We start from the raw sequence: 18617 nt of genomic DNA on the forward strand, positions 1-18617 counted from the left end.
ATTTCAACTTGCGACCCCTCTAGTGAAAGGGTTTGACTTGTAGATGACGGAAAGAAGTGTCGCGATATCGCTAGTACAAGCTACTAGTGTTAGTACCGCGAGAAATTAGTTTAGCTCCGATTTCAACTTGCGACCCCTCTAGTGAAAGGGTTTGACTTGTAGGTGACGAAAAATAGTGTCGCGAGATCGCTAGTACAAGCTACTAGTGTTAGTACCGCGAGAAATCAGTTTAGCTCCGATTTCAACTTTCGACCGGTCGAGTGGAAGGGTTTGACTTGTAGGTGACGAAAAAAAGTGTCGCGAGATCGCTAGTACAAGCTACTAGTGTTAGTACCGCGAGAAATTAGTTTAGCTCCGATTTCAACTTGCGACCCCTCTAGTGAAAGGGTTTGACTTGCAGATGACGAAAACTAGTGTCGCGAGATCGCTAGTACAAGCTACTAGTGTTAGTACCGCGAGAAATTAGTTTAGCTCCGATTTCAACTTGCGACCCCTCAAGTGAAAGGGTTTGACTTGCAGATGACGAAAAAAAGCGTCGCGAGATCGCTAGTACAAGCTACTAGTGTTAGCACCGCGAGAAATCAGTTTAGCTCCGATTTCAACTTTCGACCGGTCAAGTGAAAGGGTTTGACTTGTAGGTGACGAAAAAAAGTGTCGCGAGATCGCTAGTACAAGCTACTAGTGTTAGTACCGCGAGAAATTAGTTTAGCTCCGATCTCAACTTTTGGCCCCTCGCGTGAAAGGATTTGTCTTGTAGGGATGACATCTAGTGTCGTGAATCCGCTAGTACAAGCTACTAGAGTTAAAACCGACAGAAAAAAGGTTAGCTCGATTTCAACTTGCGACCCGATTATTAAAAGGGAAGAAATTGATGAGAATTTATTTAAGAAGTAGCTTGTACTACACTGCAAAAAATCCACACATTAGGGGTATGTGTCAGCCTATATAGATTTTTGCAATTTGTCTCCCAAATAAAAAATATGTGCCACACATAGGTTTCAGGAAATATTTCAGTGCTATATGTGACACATAAACATTATAAAATTTCACACATAGGCATTAAACGCCTAAAAATATGCAGCAAAATATTATTGATGATTTTCATTTCTTGTCTACTTTCCGGCGTTTAAAAATCAAGAACACAATAAGGAATGATTTTTCGTTTTCAAAATAAGATTTTTATATTGATCGAATTAAGTTGAACACACTGCAAACCTAATTTTCTAGGACACCATTTTAACTGCCGTTCTTCATGGGTGGGCTATCGTCTGAGCGGTCTGTTCCAAGCTAATGTTCCCCATTTTTCCCGGAGATTTGATCTGAAAGCAGATGAACGTATATTTTATCTAACAGAAATTAGAAAATCAGGAATTAAAAACTTACCTTCTTAAATACATTCTGCAAGCTTCTTACGCCGACGGTCCAATTGAGGATGTAGCTTACTGTGAGGGAGAGATGTGTACTCTGTAGTCTTTGCATGACAAAAACTTCAATTGAATTTTATAATAAAATTACTCACCTAATACTGCCTTTATGCGTATACTCCTTCGACAACACGTGTTTTTTTCCAATTGCAGCCATTTTGAATTCGTGAAATCTTTCAATGATGAAAATCATAAAAGCTATGTGTCACATATAAACTTAATATTTAATTCGAATACATGCTATAATTCAAACATAGATATTATTTGTATCATATAGCAGACTGAATCGAAGAACGTATGTGTGGAGAAACATACAGTCAATGTGTGGATTTTTTGCAGTGTAGCGATCTCACGACACTAGTTTTCGTCATCTACAAGTCAAACCCTTTCACTAGAGGGGTCGCAAGTTGAAATCGGAGCTAAACTAATTTCTCGCGGTACTAACACTAGTAGCTTGTACTAGCGATCTCGCGACACTTTTTTTCGTCACCTACAAGTCAAACCCTTTCACTTGACCGGTCGAAAGTTGAAATCGGAGCTAAACTGATTTCTCGCGGTACTAACACTAGTAGCTTGTACTAGCGATCTCGCGACGCTTTTTTTCGTCATCTACAAGTCAAACCCTTTCACTAGAGGGGTCGCAAGTCTTAATCGGAGCTAAACTAATTTCTCGCGGTACTAACACTAGTAGCTTGTACTAGCGATCTCGCGACGCTTTTTTTCGTCATCTAAAAGTCAAACCCTTTCACTAGAGGGGTCGCAAGTCTTAATCGGAGCGAAACTCATTTCTCGCGGTACTCGTGCCGTTAATCATCACTAATTTGTTTTAACTATTATTAGTTACCAGAACCTTCAAACATTGATTAATCATCGCGACGAGCGCCTTCTTTAGACGTTACGCCCGAGAATTTCAAAATTTACCACATATCTATTTAACTATTTCAGTTAGCCTTTTCTGCTGATGTTATAATCGATTCAGCCGGTTTGCTTCAGTGTGAGCATTTCGAAATTTTTTCATCTGTTGGTGGACCGTCGGAGACAAAATAACGTGTAGCGAGTTATCTTTATCGTCAATGGAAACAGATGAGAAGCAATCGCTTTCTCATATTTATCGCTAAGTGTAACACTAGGGATAAATCAGTTATCAGTATCAGATCAGTTGGATTTGCTTCCCTGGTCGAGAGAGACAGAACCGCATCATCCAGCCGGTAGTGCGTGGTACCGCATTATCGCCCCCATCTCATCCCGACGATCGATCCAGCTGAAGACCGAGGTACGCCTAGTCAAAAGCGTGCCGTGCCAAACCGAGGAGAGAGACCGAACTAGCCGTGAGTTTGGAGGAGCAGGAATTTTGGCGGTGTTATATTCTTGTGCTGGTGTTTTTTTCGCAAATCCGGAAAAGATTTCTGCAGCGTGAACTCCAACAAAACTGTGTAGGAAAATTACATCGAAATGATGAATATGGGCCTAAATAAACCTGAAAAGTCAATATTGAGACTTAATTTGGTATTAACGGCGAGATAGTGCTGCCATCTATGACTCGAAACTGGAAAAAGTGATGTTTATTGAAAAAAAATCTAAGTTTATGAATACCAACCTGTTTTTTCCTGATTTAAAATAAACCGAAAATGTTTGATTCATCATTTCACGTCATTTTAATGAAGAAAGTAAGTAGTTTGGTAAAGAATTACAGCTCAAATATCAAATTCCTTAGTTCTAGAAGAGCATCTCTTAAAACACCATTTTAAAACCTTCGAAAATCTTTGTAATTCTAGAAAACTCCTCAAAATGCAGTAAACTATTCAAATAATTCGTTGAAGCATTATTATTCACCTTTACACAGTAAATTTTTAGAAATAATCTTGTTTTTGTTGAAAAAACACAAGTCGTTCTATTCTTATTTCGCACCCTTTTTCCATAGTTCTGGTCCTCAACGCCAATTGCAACGTCCAAAAAAAGTAAACTTATGCTTGATTTATCCGTTAAACAATTCAAAACAATTTATAGAAGAAAATTTTGGTGATTTTCAATCATTCATATTTTAACAAGCAAAACACATAGTGGTGCTATTCTTATTTCGCTCACTGTAATAGATGTAAATAGTATCGTCCAGTTTAGTCATCTCTGTTCGATCTGAAACTTTCTTCATTAGAAAAAAAACTCTTGATCGTTTCTGCGTGTTTGCTACAGCAGAAGTTTCGATATTAGAAGCAAACTTGAGATTTTGGTCGGTGACTTCTGTCACGATTGTTGGCGCAAACTTGATCGCCATTTACCAGGATACGCTGGTGCAACTTTGGTTAGTTTAAGAATTTGCGTTTCGTACGATGAGCTCGGCTTCTGGTGTGCCTTTAGGGCCACGCAACTAAGTCTAATAGTATATAAGCATCTTGAGATCTGCTCAAGCTTCTGATCATTTTTCATCTCCGACCAATTTCTCGACGAGTTGTAATTTTTTTCATGAGACCACTCACATAGTCTCATGAAAAAAAAATTCTGTTGTGGCAATGCTGTGTAACAATTGAATTATACTTGGTTCTTAGTTGTAAGTTAGAACCAATTCGGATTAAAACATGCTAACATAAACTAAATACATTTTGTCAAACCATAATCAAAAGTTTTCAAAACAGATTTTCTTCAGTGTACCTACTGGTGTGAATCGGTCACAACAAAAAACCGAGAAACGGCTGCTGTCACCAAGAAAAGAAAATACAAACAAAGAATTTCAAGAAAACAATCCGACCCTGGATAAGTCGATTTCATTTTCCGGTCTGGGACAAAAGCTCCCAACCAGGGGAGAAAGAAAAGAACAACTCGTGGAAGTAGGCCGCGTGCACCTCATTAAGAGGAAAGTGGTCGCGCCGCAAGTGGAAATTACCCTAGAAAATCGTGAAAACATCGTGAGTGTTTTGTGCGGAGCAAATATTCGGTTCGCGGCCAATTGCGGCTCGTTGCTGTGCGAAAAGCAAACGAAAGGCGCAGGCCTGATTTCTCCGAAGAGAATTAGCAACAAGGCAAAACCGGATCTCAAGGTAAAAAATTAGTCTTTTACCTACATATTAGAGACACTAATGTCTTCATCTTCGCTTTGCCAGCCAACACACGACACAAAAGACGAAAAAGCGCATGACAAAAAGAAGAAGATAAGAGCCGGAGAAAAGAAAAAGGAAATCCGCATGCCAAAGAGCCCCTCATCACAGGGTAAGTGCTAACGTAGCACACAGAAACCGCCAGAAGCACTAAAATCGAACTTGCCACAGGGCTCATTCTCTTTTTTCCTTTGCTCTTTTTCTTTGTTCTTTTACCCATTTTCTTTGAGGTGACGCAGCGGAAGCGAGCTGACAGCATGAGGAGTCGCTCGAACTGACAGCATGCCGGGTCAGTTGCACGATTAGAGGAGGACGTTTTTTGGTGAAGGCCTTGCACATTCGAGAGCATAGCAAGTTGAACATCAGCAGCACATTGGGCGGAACGACCGGCCACGGAAAGAACGAGCAGCAGGGAGCGGCGTGACACATCCGACGAGACGAAGAGAGACGCCGATTTTGTTGTTGGTTAATCTCGGCGCAAAGATTAAAATCCGGATGATCGGAAGCCGTGACCGCATGAAAGGAGAGCTAATAGGAGCGGGCGAAACAGCCTTTGGTGTCCTGATGACATCCACGTCCGTTTGGGGGCTACATCATGAGCTGGCAGCAAGCTCCACCTGCATGTGTGTGCGCCGTGAGAATCCCGTGGAAATCTGCATGTAAGTTTCACCCAGTAAATGTTATTATGTTTTGAAACCCTCACACTAAATACAGTGCGATTGAAATTGGTGCACATGTTTGCGAGATCACGAGGGAGGTTTGACTAGTATAAAGTTGTTTATTAAGCATGTAAAATAAAAGAACCTGTTAGCATTTTGTGAGCTAGCCGGAACCTTAAAGAAGAAAATTCCTTCAATTCTTCTTAAAGCCATTTAAATTTTACAGTTTCTTGGGAACAATGCTCGAGTTCCTCCTCCTCCAGGCGGCGCTTTTTCTCCTGGAAAATTCGGAATCGCTGCCTCTTCCGCTGTCGGTGATTTTCCACATTCCGACGAGTGCCTTTTTGCACTACTGCCGCCCACGTCTTCGTCCATGACCCTCCTAACTCCTCGTCGAACCAGTCGTTCCGTCGAGTTCGTTCCACATGCCCAATAACGTTCTCCGCAGCGCTGTTGATAGCTGTCTTGATGGTACCCCAACAGTCCTCGGGAGGGGCTTCGTCCAGCTCGCCCTCTACCGGTAGTGCTGTTTCGAGCGATTGCACGTAGTCTGCTGCGACCTCAGGTTGCTTCAGTAGTGCGATATTTAACGAGGCGGGCGTCGCTTTCGTATGTTGTTCACTACGGAGAGTTTTTGGAGCATCACAATCACCAGATAGTGGTGTGACTCGATGTTGGCGCCTCGATATGGTCTGTCTATCAGAACGTGGTCGATCTGTGATTGCGTTTGGTGGGGACGCTGGCACGGCGGGATGGTTTTTTTTTTTTTTTTAACAATTTCTTTATTTGAAACGGCTCATACCTTTGAGTTTTAAGGAGCCAAACTCGTGTTTTGCTTATACAATTGATAACTTAAGTCTAGCACTTTTTTGTGTAGGATCAAAGAAGATAGAAAGGGAGATGTGAAAAATAAAAAGAATTATAGACGGAGATCGATAGTTTTTAGAAAGAGGTAAATTTCGAACATGTAGTCCAAGTCTATCACAGCCAGCACATCTCTCACTGGAACATAGGGTGGTTTTCCTCGGGCCCTAAGGGAGTCTATAAAATTCGTTCTGGCGACAAGATGGACCTCGCACGACCAAACAATATGCTCGATGTCATGGTAACCTTGGCCACAACCACATAGATTGCTGCCAGCAATATCAAAACGATAGAGTACCGCGTCTAAGGAACAATGATTGGACATGAGACGGGAAAATATACGAATAAAATCCCGACTCAAGTTCAATCTATTGAACCATGGTTTAAGGCTAACCTTTGGGATAATCGAGTGGAACCACCGACCATCCTCATCCTCGTCCCATTTGCGTTGCCAGTTGACAAGAGAGTTTCTTCGAGCCAAATAGTAAAATTCGCTGAAGACGATTTCACGTTGATACGTGTCGCCTTCCATCGCTCCCACCTTTGCCAGAGAGTCTGCCTTCTCATTGCCCACTATCGAGCAATGAGAGGGAACCCAAACAAAGGTGATGGTAAAGCGACGTTTTGATAAAGCACTCAAATTATTTCGTATCTTCTCGAGGAAGTACGGCGAGTGCTTTCCCGGTTTTATCGAATGGATTGCTTCAACAGAGCTCAGACTATCCGTAACAATATAGTAGTGTCCACTTGGCCGTGATGCGATACTGTCCAGAGCCCAGTGAATAGCTGCTAACTCCGCTACATATACAGAGCATGGTGGCTGAAGACTGTGTGAGGCGCTAGATATTTCGTTGAACACTCCAAATCCTGTTGTTTCCTCTATAAGAGATCCATCGGTAAAGTACATTTTATCAGCATCGACGTGTCTATATTTAGCTTGAAAATTCTTGGAATCAGAAGAGGACGATGCGAGACCGGGATTCCACGAATTTCCTGCTGCATAGACAAATCAAACTGGACAGAAGAATGATCGTAGTCTGGGCTACAAACACGAGTTGGAGAATACGAAGAAGGGTTTACCTGCATTGACATGAGGACATGGTATATAGACATAAATCTAGTATGAAGATTTTGCTCAAGTAACCTTTCAAAATTCACAATCACCAATGGGTTCATGACCTCACACCTGATGAGGAACCGGAGTGATAGTAAATTGAATCGATCTTTAAGAGGAAGTATTCCTGCCAAAACTTCGAGACTCATGTTATGCGTTGAGGGCATACAGCCCAGAGCGATACGGAGGCAGCGGTATTGGATACGCTCGAGTTTGATGAGGTGAGATTTGGCAGCTGACTGGAAGCAGAAGCTACCATATTCCATCACTGAGAGGATGGTTGTTCGATACAGTTTTAAAAGATCTTCTGGATGGGCTCCCCACCAGGTGCCAGTGATTGATCGAAGAAAATTGATTCTTTGTTGGCATTTTCCTTTCAGATACTCAATATGGGCTCTCCAAGTACATTTGGAATCAAACCAAACCCCAAGATACTTAAAACACCTCGATTGAGTGATCGTTCTGCCTAGGAGTTGAAGCTTAGGTTGAGCAGGTCTATGTTTCTTAGTGAAAACAACCATCTCCGTTTTCTGGGGGGAAAACTCAATCCCAAGCCCCAAAGCCCAGGAAGACAATCTGTCTAAAGTATCTTGTAAAGGTCTGTGCAGATGAGACTCGGAGGATCCTGTTACAGACACCACGCCGTCATCTGCAAGTTGTCTTAGAGTGCAGCCTTCAGAGAGACAACTGTCGATGTCACTTACGTAAAAGTTGTACAAAAGTGGACTCAAACATGAACCCTGCGGAAGGCCCATGTAAGAGATTCTTCTAACTGCAATATCTCCGTGAGCAAAGTTCAGATGTTTCTCACAAAGCAAGCTGTATAAGATGTTGTTCAATAGTGGAGGTAGACCCCGGGAGTGCAACTTTTCTGACAACACCTCTATTGAGACGGCATCAAAAGCTCCCTTTATGTCTAGAAACACTGAAGCCATTTGCTCACGTTTAGCGTACGCCATTTGTATCTCTGAAGACAGCAGAGCAAGACAATCGTTTGTCCCTTTGCCCCTTCGAAACCCAAATTGAGTATCTGAAAGGAGACCATTTGTTTCCACCCATTTGTCCAAACGAAACAAGATCATTTTCTCCATCAATTTGCGTATACAAGACAACATCGCTATTGGACGGTACGAATTAGGATCAGACGCTGGTTTTCCGGGCTTCTGGATAGCAATGACTCTCACTTGTCTCCACTCTTGAGGAACAATGTTGTGCTCCAAGAATTGATTAAATAAATTTAACAAGCGAAATTTTGCGGCATCCGGAAGGTTTTTCAACAAGTTAAACTTGATTTTATCAATTCCCGGAGCTGAATTGTTGCAAGAGAGGAGGGCAATTGAGAATTCGACCATCGAAAATCTGGAATCCAGATCGCACCTGTCTGTAGACACATTCCGAACAATTTTTTTGTTCGGTGTGGAATCGGGACAGACTTTCCGTGCAAAGTTGAATATCCATCTATGTGAATGTTCCTCACTTTCATTTGTTGAAGATCGATTACGCATGTTTCGTGCTACTCTCCACAAGGTACTCAAGGACGTTTCCTGTGATAAACCCTCCACGAATGTACGCCAATGTGCTAGTTTTTTCCCTTTAATCAATTTTTTTAATTGATTTTCAAGGCACAGATACGCTTGAAAATGATCGAGGGTTCCATGTTTTCTAAAATCTTTGAATGCTTTTGATTTGTCCTTGTATAGCTTAGAACACTGGTTGTCCCACCATGGATTAGGAGGCCTTCGACGTACAGATGAATCAAGGATGGGTTTCGTTTGAGCACAAACTGCACTATCATGTATCAAATCAGCGAGAAAGTTATACTCTTCCAAAGGAGGTAGAACATTCATAGAATTGATGGCTGTTGTAACCGTGTCCACATATTTTTTCCAGTCGATGTGTCTTGTAAGGTCATATGCCATATTTGTTTGATTGGAAGTGCTGGCCCCATTGGTGATTGTAATTTTGATTGGTAAGTGGTCACTACCATTGGGATCAGGGATTACCTTCCACTGGCAATCCAATGAAAGTGAATTTGAGCAGAGTGAGAGGTCAATTGCACTTGGTCTTGCAGGAGGTTTAGGTACCCGTGTTTTTTCACCCGTGTTCAAAATTGTTAAATTGAAACTGTCACAAATGTCATAAATAAGAGTAGAACGACTATCGTCAATTTGTTCTCCCCAGACAGTTCCATGTGAATTGAAGTCACCCAGGATCAACCTTGGCTCAGGAAGCACTGAGCACAGGTCTTCTAGGTGACTTCGATCCACTGCAACTCTATGAGGCCAGTACAAACTGACAACGCATAAGTCCTTACCTCTTATAGTTGTATGACATGCAACAGCTTCAATTCCTCCTGATAAAGGGAGGTGGATTCTATAAAAGGAGTGGCGCTTATTGATCCCCAAAAGCACCCCTCCATAAGAATCGTTGCGATCCAGGCGGATAATGTTAAAATCGTGGAAGGAGATGTTTGATTCAGAAGAAAGCCATGTTTCAGAAAGGGCAAAAATATCGCAACTTGTTTCATGAAGAAGAAATTTGAACGGATCCAGTTTAGGGATAATACTACGACAATTCCACTGTAACACAGTGATATCTCCGACCTCTTGGCGTAAATTAGCCATCGAGAGAGATAAACACTGAAAGAAGGGGCCAAGTTTGCATCAATTGCTTCAAAAATGTCTTTACTACAGGTAGCATTGATGTTACAATGCCCCTGATCGATTCCGATGCGTTAAAAAACGTGAAAACTCCTTTTAAAATGTCAGACAACTTGAACAGTCCCAATTGAACAGATGAGTCTGACATAACTTCATTCGATTTGGGGGCCTTAGAAGTCTCCGAAACTTGTGTTTTATTCTGGGATGCAAAGTTCATGGAGAATCCGGGAGGGACAGGCTTTCCTTTTCCAGAAGTTGTCGGTTTTTGTGTGGCGTCAATTTGGGAGCTAAATGTTGGAACCTTTTTTGGAACTCTGGGGGTCTTAGGAGCAGGTTTCGCTCGTTTCCGAGAATTAGCAACAAAAATTACTGGGTTATCTTGATCTGTGGAGTCTGTGTCATCATTTTCCACTGGCAGCACTGAAAAAATGTTAGAGGACTGAGGTTGGATCGGAGGCGCCGCGCCCTTTAAAATTGCGGCATAAGACCGCTTCGACCGTTCTTTTAAAGAGCGCTTTTGACTATCCCAGCGACTCTTATATGCCTCGCACGAGGAGATATCATGGGGTGAGCCCCCGCAATAGACACATTTCTGTTCTATTGCCGAGCACGCTCCAACCCCATGATTCTCCCCGCATTGGGGACACCGCTGCTTGTTGCAACAGTGCGATGCAGTGTGCCCCAACTTAATGCAATTTTTGCAATCCATTGGGCGAGGCACAAAGAGTCGCACGGGTAACCTTAAAACTCCGTCAATCAAGACGTAGTGAGGGAGGGCGGTACCCGCAAAGGTCACACGGAATGAGGCTGAAGGCGAGTACTTTTTAACTCCATTCACGACGTTGGCAGTATTAAGTTGGCGGCAGTCCAAGATTTCAACCGAAGTCGAATCAAGGTTCTTAAACTTACCAACGCCGTTGGATTTAACATACTCTGCCTCCAGGCTCATTTCTGTTATCACACCATCAATCTCTACGTCCCGTGATGGAATGTAAACTTGGTACTCCAAGGTTAAGAACTTACTAGCTACAATCTCATTTGCGGCTTTTCGGTTACCCACAACTACGCGCAACTTGTTCGGTCGCACTTTCGTTACGCTGGATACAGAGGACCACCTCGCCAGATCTTTCGTGATCTGAACAACATTAAGGTGCTTACCGTTCATTTTGGGCCGGATGAACACCACCCATGGCCCAGAGGGAGACGAACCTTCTGTATATTGTCGGAGCCGGGTGGTTCTACTCTCAACTGAAGGCGATGATAAATTATCCATAAGGGAATCGTTAGCATTTGAGGGACCAGCATCATCTGGATCCTCTAATCGCTCCTCATTCTCAAAGGTTAAATTATCATCATCATCAGTTGAGGGGTTTAACCCCCCGCCTTCGTCCATATCTCTGCACGAGGGACACGAATGCCTCCCGTGAAAATATGACCGAAGCGAACAATGATCGAAATTAAATTTATAGGGAAATGTATAGAAAAAGAAAAGGGAAAAAAGAGTAAATTAGACTTACAAATTCTAGCACTTCACAATTGTATATTTTGTTCAGTGTTCAGTATCCACGTGGTCTTCTTTGGTTGAAGATGGCGACTCAGATGGCCTTGGCTCTGATGAAATGGTTGGAGGTGGTGATTATCGATCCGACTCCGAGCCGTTTTGTGTCCAGTCACCTACGGCAAACAAAACCGGGTCCAACGGTAACCGCTTCCCTAGGTTCTCTCACTCGGGTATATCAGGGAAACAAGACACTCCACATATATCGATGGCCTCGATGTCGATGATAATGGCAGCTGCTATCCAAACCAGATTGCAGCAAACGCACGTTTCTGGAAGCAAACGCAAATTCCTCCTTTCGTGTCGATGGAATTCGGCAAAGCACTATTAAACCAGTAGGAAAAAAAACCTCAGACAACTGCACTGTTTAATTTACAACACTTGTAGCGGAAAAAAAACACCCCGTTCGGACAATGGAAAAATTCGTCCGCACTCCTCGAACGATTGAGATGGAATGGCGGGATGGTTTTCCAAAGCCAAATATCGGGGTCCTGTAGGAACATGATGGGAGAAAGGATTGCACCAGCGTTATATTCTTGCCTTTTCGGGGTTGAGTCGGATTGCTACCTGGATGTTCGAACGCTCTTCACAGCTGGTTGATGGCGTTCACAGGATTGTGTGGCTTCGGATCTTGCATGCGGTCTTTGACCCCGATCCAGGTCAAAGGCTTTGTGGTGCATCCATGGATTCCTCCCTTCATGCCCTCTTGTCATTCTTGGTAATGTTGCTACCAATACGTACAGCACCATCTATCCGCCAAATACGCTCCCGTTGACCTAATCGCGCTGGTTGGTGTGCGCTAGGGAATGTCAGGTGGTCCTCCTTCGTTGCTCACTAAGGCGCTTCCTTGCATGGTACGCGCTTTTATCAAAGATCCCTACTGAACTAGGCAGTACAGGTTATGCTGGTTACAGTACGGATATTCGTTTGGAAGCGGCGAAATCTATGAGTGTTAGGCCATTTTAGTTTGTCAGCTGGTGCGCGCTGAACCTTCCAATTGCCGGTTTGAATTCCTTCTCCTGGCCGACCTGAGCGTTAAAATCCCCGATAACGATCTAGATATCATGTTTTGGGCAGCGGTCGTATTCACGCTAAAACTGAGCGTAGAATTCATCTTTGTCGTCACCGGTACTTCCGAGGTGAGGACTGTGCACGTTGATGATGCTGATGTTGAAAAATCGGCCCTAGATTCTCAACCGGCACATTCGTGGGTCGATCGGCCACCACCCGATCACGCGCTTTGTCATGTTCTCTATCACTATAAAAGCTGTTCCGAGCTCGTGTGTGTTGCCGCAGCTCTGGTAGAGTTCGTATCCTGGAGCCCTTCCACCTTCCACCTCTTGCAGCGCTACAATGTCGAATTTGCGGCTCTTCAATTCGTTGGAGAGCACGTGAGTACTGCCCATGAAAAAATTTCATGAAAATAAATAAATAATATTAGTTTCTAGACTTTAACCTAAACCGGAACCATAAAAACTAAGGACGGTCATCACAATCTCCACGATTGAAAAATAAATCCAAAATTGCTTTTAATCATCCTCTTTAATCATATAATAATGTATCCGGTTCCGATATTTCTAGTTCTAGCCAATCGTGAAAGTTGTCGCAGCTAAAAAAGATTCCTGCTTAAACACACTGGTAGCAAACGGTGGCTTCACCTATCAGTTTAGAACCTGGGTATCTGCTGCGGTGACATCTTGGCGCTGTTGCCGACAACAGACGTTTTAAAGAAGTATGTGTACCTACTTATATGGAAGCTGCTCAGAAGACGGAAACAAACGTATGAATTTCATATTGTCTACATAATAAACTTCCTGAATTTGGGATGGTTCAACATTTCGTTTTTTGAAAAACAAATCCTACCAGCAGGGAAGCATCGCTCAAAATGTCCTATTTCAATTCTTTTACTCCATTTTTGGCGAAGATTCACGTTTCCTTGTGCACTTTTTTCAACAGGACTTTCTTTTTGGAATTGGTGTTCTAAATATCAACTCCTTGACAGCAACCAAATATCACACTTATTGGATAGAAAAACTTCCTGCTCAGCTTTCCAATTTCCGGTTTCACTTCTTTGTTTGATAGTTCGAATCAGTTTACCACTCTCTGAGTTTCTGTCTTCCAATAATCACTGCTTGCAGATTTCTACTTAAAAATTTTATTCGCTAACAGCTAAATGATAATATAAGTGATCTGTACCTGATTGAAAAAGAACCACTCACTGGATTGCTGCCTACCTCCTATAACTCGTCACTTCAAATTTGGTTGCACGGTAGCTACGGTTTGTAGTTGGTTGACCTTTTTTACCCTATTAATGCCGTTATGTATGCCTCGGCCTCACTTTTAAGCTACGTAATATGATGTTAGTTTCTCACACAAATGCGGTCACAAATCAACAACTTTACAATGGTTTTTGATTAACTGTATTGTAGCGTTTCTGTTACTTGTTTTTTTTTTAGATTGCTTGCTTTCATTTGTTTGTTGTTCAGGTTGAATTTAATTTGATGTGTTTTTTTCTGATATAAAATGGATTTTGTATCGGATAATTGTAACACTTTAGAATGCAAAGTTAAAGTAAATGTAAATGGTAAGGCTAGTGCAAGTGAAACAATATGGTTTGGATGAAACGAACTGCGATTGCATTATTCATGCAATAAATTTAATATTTAAATAAAAATTGTAAATCGTTTTCAACTCGGAGAAAATTTAATTTGGAAAATTAACTGCTTTCAAACTTGGATTAAACTTTATTTGAAACAAGTTGTTGATCGTGAAATTCCAACTGAAATCTTTTGTAAGAATATTGAATGCAGTCAACTAAAGTGTATCTGTGGTTGGATGCAAATAAAAATATTAGTTCGGGTGAATTTTTTTCAGTTGAGTTTTAATAACTCAACCGAAATGGGACCGTACATTGAAATCTTCATGATTAAGTTTGTTTTTTTTCAGTTGGTATGTGTTTTTTCAGCATTATCTTAAGTTTGCCAATGCAAACGTAATAAATAATAGGAAACGATTTTTCAAATATGGTTCATAACCCCACTAGATTCGTTTGTTACGATAGTTAGACATTTTTTAGCTTTGCTTTTCGTCAGCATAAAACAGAGTTTTAGAATACAGGCAAAAACCTATCACACATTGCTACTATATTTGTGGATCGCGGTGTAAAAAGTTTATTCACTCTACGATGCAGGAGGAATAAAAAAGAATTTTAAAACAAAAGGCAGTTCTACACACTTCACAACGAATTTAATCATTCCAGTTTGTTTTTTCATTTATGTATGTTTTGTTCGAAAAAATAATCCTGTTTGAAAATATAAAGGTTGACTTTTCTAGAAGCGTATCAGTTTGTCTATGTTTTCGGTTATTGATTTTCAATTCTTCATTCGCTGTTTTTTGCGCCCATATTGTTCAGGTTTTTCGTTTTTCTGTTTGATTCTTTTGCTTCCTTCCTGCAAGAGCGAAAATTGATTCCTTAATCTTAAGAAATAAATGTCGCTTGTTTGTACAACGAGAATAATTTTAATGAAGTAATGTTTGGATGTTTTCTCACTCGTTTTCTTATACTTAAACTGAAATGGTCGTAATTTTAAATGAAAACCAATCAGCAACAGAACTGTCAATGCAAATAAAACATAAACAAAACTACACCAACAATGGAAGCAGTAAGAGAAACAATAGAAATTATTAGAACTGTTTTGGGATCTAAACGTTTTCGACCATTCTGTGCCAGACTAGGCTGTTCGAGGATCGGGTTATCGATCCCATCTGAAGGGTTATCCAAAATGGTAACTTTTGATTAATAGAACAACACAAAACAGAAATAAAAGAGAAATTGAGAAGCAGAAAAAATAAAATAAAAAAGATATAAAATGAAAAAGAAGCCGTTAAAATGTGCTTGATTGTGAATGCTAATAAATAAAACACCTAAAATTAGCACATAACTTCTCTCTACTAAGTTTTCAGGCCTGCCGCAGCGGGCCTTCGAACCAAATAGAGACCAGAATTTTTACGCTTTTACATAAATAATATTAATAGTTATGTCCTGACGGTACGCCTTACATAGTCCAAATAAGCGCATCAATGTGTTAGAAAACAAAACTTTTAGCCGATTTTCATAATTTGATTTTAGATTGAAACAGACATAAATAACACTACTCTAGACCTCGTCTGCCGTCAATGTACCTGCCGTTACGTGACTGGCTGTGGCCACAGGTTCCCCGCCAGATGTCAACGCCCCTGTGCCACCATTTTTCCGATCCACCTCGTCCAGATCTTCTACCTCCATTTTACTACTGCCACTACTGCTATTCTTGTCCGGGACTACCTTTTCCCGAGGACCGGAAAACGAGTGATCGTCGTCATCGTCATCATCATCGTCGTCGTTTTCTTCCGCAATCAACTTCCGGGCCAACTTGACTGCCTCGAACTCGTTATAGTGAGCCTTCCGGCGAAGTGCGAATTCTCGTTTCTTTTTCTTCTGATCCTCGGTGAGATCCTCGTCTTCCTCCTCCGAAGATTCTTCCTCCTCCTCCTGTTCTTCGGAGAAGGAATCGCTTTTCGAGGTAGCGGCTACCCGGAGCCTACAAAATAAAAATAGTGATTAAAAAGTTGGAAGAATAAATTACAAACATAATGGCCACTGCTCGGTTTTAATATTTTATGAAGCAAGGTCGGTTTAGCCAGCTGTGAAGCATACTTTAAATCCTTTTTAGAAAGCTCTGCTAAAAATATCAGAAAGAATTTACAACAATCTTTAACTACAAAACTTTCTCAATAAAACTTGTATAATCGATGGGATTGATCCTTCCATCAAACTGTGGCTGGTGAAACCTTCAACATTTCGCAGACCATTTTTCGGATTGAGTAAACTTACTTCTCCGCCAGCAGTTCCGCATCCAGCTGATCGACGTCGGTGTGCTCGACGTAGTTGAAGGGCGTCTTCGGTTCATCGACCTTCATGTGTCCATAGTCCTTGTCCGCCGGATGGTACGTCTGCAGTACGTTCATCTCATCGAATTTCGCGCTTTTCCGGTGTCTAGTGAAAGCAAAATGGAAAAAGATTCAGAAAACCCCACTACAATTTTTTGAGTTTCTTACGCTGCGGCCGAATGTTTATCGAAGCTGCTGGACGATTTCAGGATACCCTTGCAGGGCTTTTTTGCATCCGGCGAGTCCGAATTATTGGACATTTTACGTACTCTGGCTTCCGGGTCAATTTTGGCGGCTTTCTTCCCTTAGTCTGGGAAACTGTTCGTTCGCTAAAACAAGAAAAAAAATAAATCAATGCAAATGTTGATCGACGTTTGTTTTGCCATGAAACAAAACACTGAAACTGATAATTCGTGACTAATCTCTTACATCAGACCGGGTCGGAATGATTACAAGCAATGAGCAAAGGGCAACGGGCTAACTCGTCGTTGGAATCGATGATGTCGTTGTTCTAAGCCATGAATTCAATGGCAAATAAAGAACCTGCTACGCAAATAAACTAATTAGCGAATACAAGAGAAATCCAATGGAATTATCCACTTGTCAATCGATGGATAAACAACAAAGATCCCCGAGGGTTCTTTATGTGTGCCTCGATTTGCTCTGCATTGTCCCGTATATATAAAAAAAAACTTGCATTGAAAAACATAACTATCCTTACTTAAAGCAAGGCGATAAAAAAGTAAATAATGAATTTAATGAACCGCGGTACACCCATCGATACTTACCAATGAAAAACCGGATCTTCTCTGAAAAATACCGCACGGTACCGACAGACGTTTTATTTTGGTTTTCCAATTCAGCAAGAGTTTTTCACCTTCGACAAACAACGCACAAACGATAGAAATGGAAATGGCTTGCCCGGATAATTGACGCAACAAGACCAAATTTTCTTTAACTTCTAGAGATACGAAAATTATGCGGCTGCTGCTGTTGCTTTCTCCTCTAAACTTTTTCTGCTTCACGGTTTTTTTAGTTATTTTTCTTCTGATTTCAAACGATGGCGTCGATATTTTTATCGATATATTTGACAGCTTGCTACGCCTATACGCTTAATTTCATTCACCCATAATATGGCTTTGTCGGTTCCAAATTGAATTGAGATGGGACCTGGATAGCTAAGGCGGCATCCATAAATTACGTAACGCAAAAAATGCACTTTTTTGACCCCCTCTCCCCCCGTTTGTCACAAATTGTAACGTTTTTATGTACCCCCCTATGAAAATTACGTAACGCTGATAATTACCCCCCCCCCCCCATCTTCTCTCGTTTTTAAATACTGATTTTCGAAGTTAAAAAAAATGTATCGTACATTTTTTTAACGTTCTTCAAAGCGTAATTAATATCTTTACAAATCGCTTCTTAGTACTCATTGATGATAACTCTCTCATAAAATAGATTGATTGTCTTATTACGAGTTACTCTGTGCTTGTTATGCTTTATTATGTTGAGTTGCTTTATTATGTGACAAGAGCATAGCTTGTTATGCAAGATATACTCCACTTAGTAATCTTCGTCAGAATAAACAAAATTGCATTTTTTAAATCAATTGAGAAAAAATAGCAAAATTTCCGTCTTAAGGTTGAATTGACTTCTTGGGGGTAGATGTACCTCATATTCGGTTTTGCAACGGTTATTTCACGGATATTCAAAACACATTTTAAGAAATCTGTCGGCAAACAGGCAACCCTGCCGTAACCATCACAGTTCTGTCAACCGACTGATTGTTTTTAATGATTTTCAATGACGACGGTAGAAACGGTGACAAAAAACCGGATATTTAGGACTGTCAAATCGAGGCATTTTAAGACATCGTGTAGTAGCTTGATTTTAAAGTTTATGTGATTTAAATAGTTTAGCCCAAATCAAAGACTTCGTTCCATTTCGTGATTGTTTATTTGCATCAGCAAAGGTCGATTAGCTTCACGTAGGTTTTTAAACGGTTAAAATTACCATAATGTTCGATTATGTAACAATGTACAATATTTAACCTTCTAGGAAGAACTATTCCAAAGTTCCGGATTAGTAGGTTTGTCCCAGCGGACACTTCAGTTACCGAGGTGGTTCCGTCGAGCTTCTGTGAACTGTAAGAAAAGAATAATTAGTTGTGAGAACAAATTCAAGCCAAAACGATTACAATACTTAACCTTCTAGGAAGAACTATTCCAAAGTTCCGGGTTAGTAGATTTGTCCCAGCGGACACTTCAGTTACCGAGGTGGTTCCGTCGAGCTTCTGTAAACTGTAAGTAAAAAGAATAAT

At 41.2% G+C, this 18617-nt stretch overlaps 1 protein-coding gene and 1 long non-coding RNA gene across 2 annotated transcripts; both read right to left on the bottom strand.

The window, feature by feature from the left end:
• Positions 1-1241: 1241 nt before the first annotated feature.
• LOC129752292 (uncharacterized) lies at positions 1242-1627 on the bottom strand. Its single transcript, XR_008738862.1, has 3 exons — positions 1520-1627; positions 1384-1442; positions 1242-1319 (listed from the first exon to the last, which is right to left on the bottom strand). It is a non-coding gene; the product is annotated as an uncharacterized LOC129752292 (long non-coding RNA).
• Positions 1628-12895: 11268 nt separating this feature from the next.
• LOC129756494 (protein phosphatase inhibitor 2) lies at positions 12896-17455 on the bottom strand. Its single transcript, XM_055753395.1, has 5 exons — positions 17086-17455; positions 16466-16626; positions 16242-16403; positions 15551-15948; positions 12896-14817 (listed from the first exon to the last, which is right to left on the bottom strand). The coding sequence occupies exons 2-5, from the start codon at positions 16555-16557 to the stop codon at positions 14777-14779; spliced, it is 693 nt and encodes a 230-aa protein (XP_055609370.1). The 5' UTR covers positions 16558-16626; positions 17086-17455; the 3' UTR covers positions 12896-14776.
• Positions 17456-18617: the final 1162 nt, after the last annotated feature.

This window comes from Uranotaenia lowii, chromosome 3, assembly GCF_029784155.1.
Source record: "Uranotaenia lowii strain MFRU-FL chromosome 3, ASM2978415v1, whole genome shotgun sequence".
Taxonomy (NCBI): Eukaryota; Metazoa; Arthropoda; class Insecta; order Diptera; family Culicidae; genus Uranotaenia; species Uranotaenia lowii.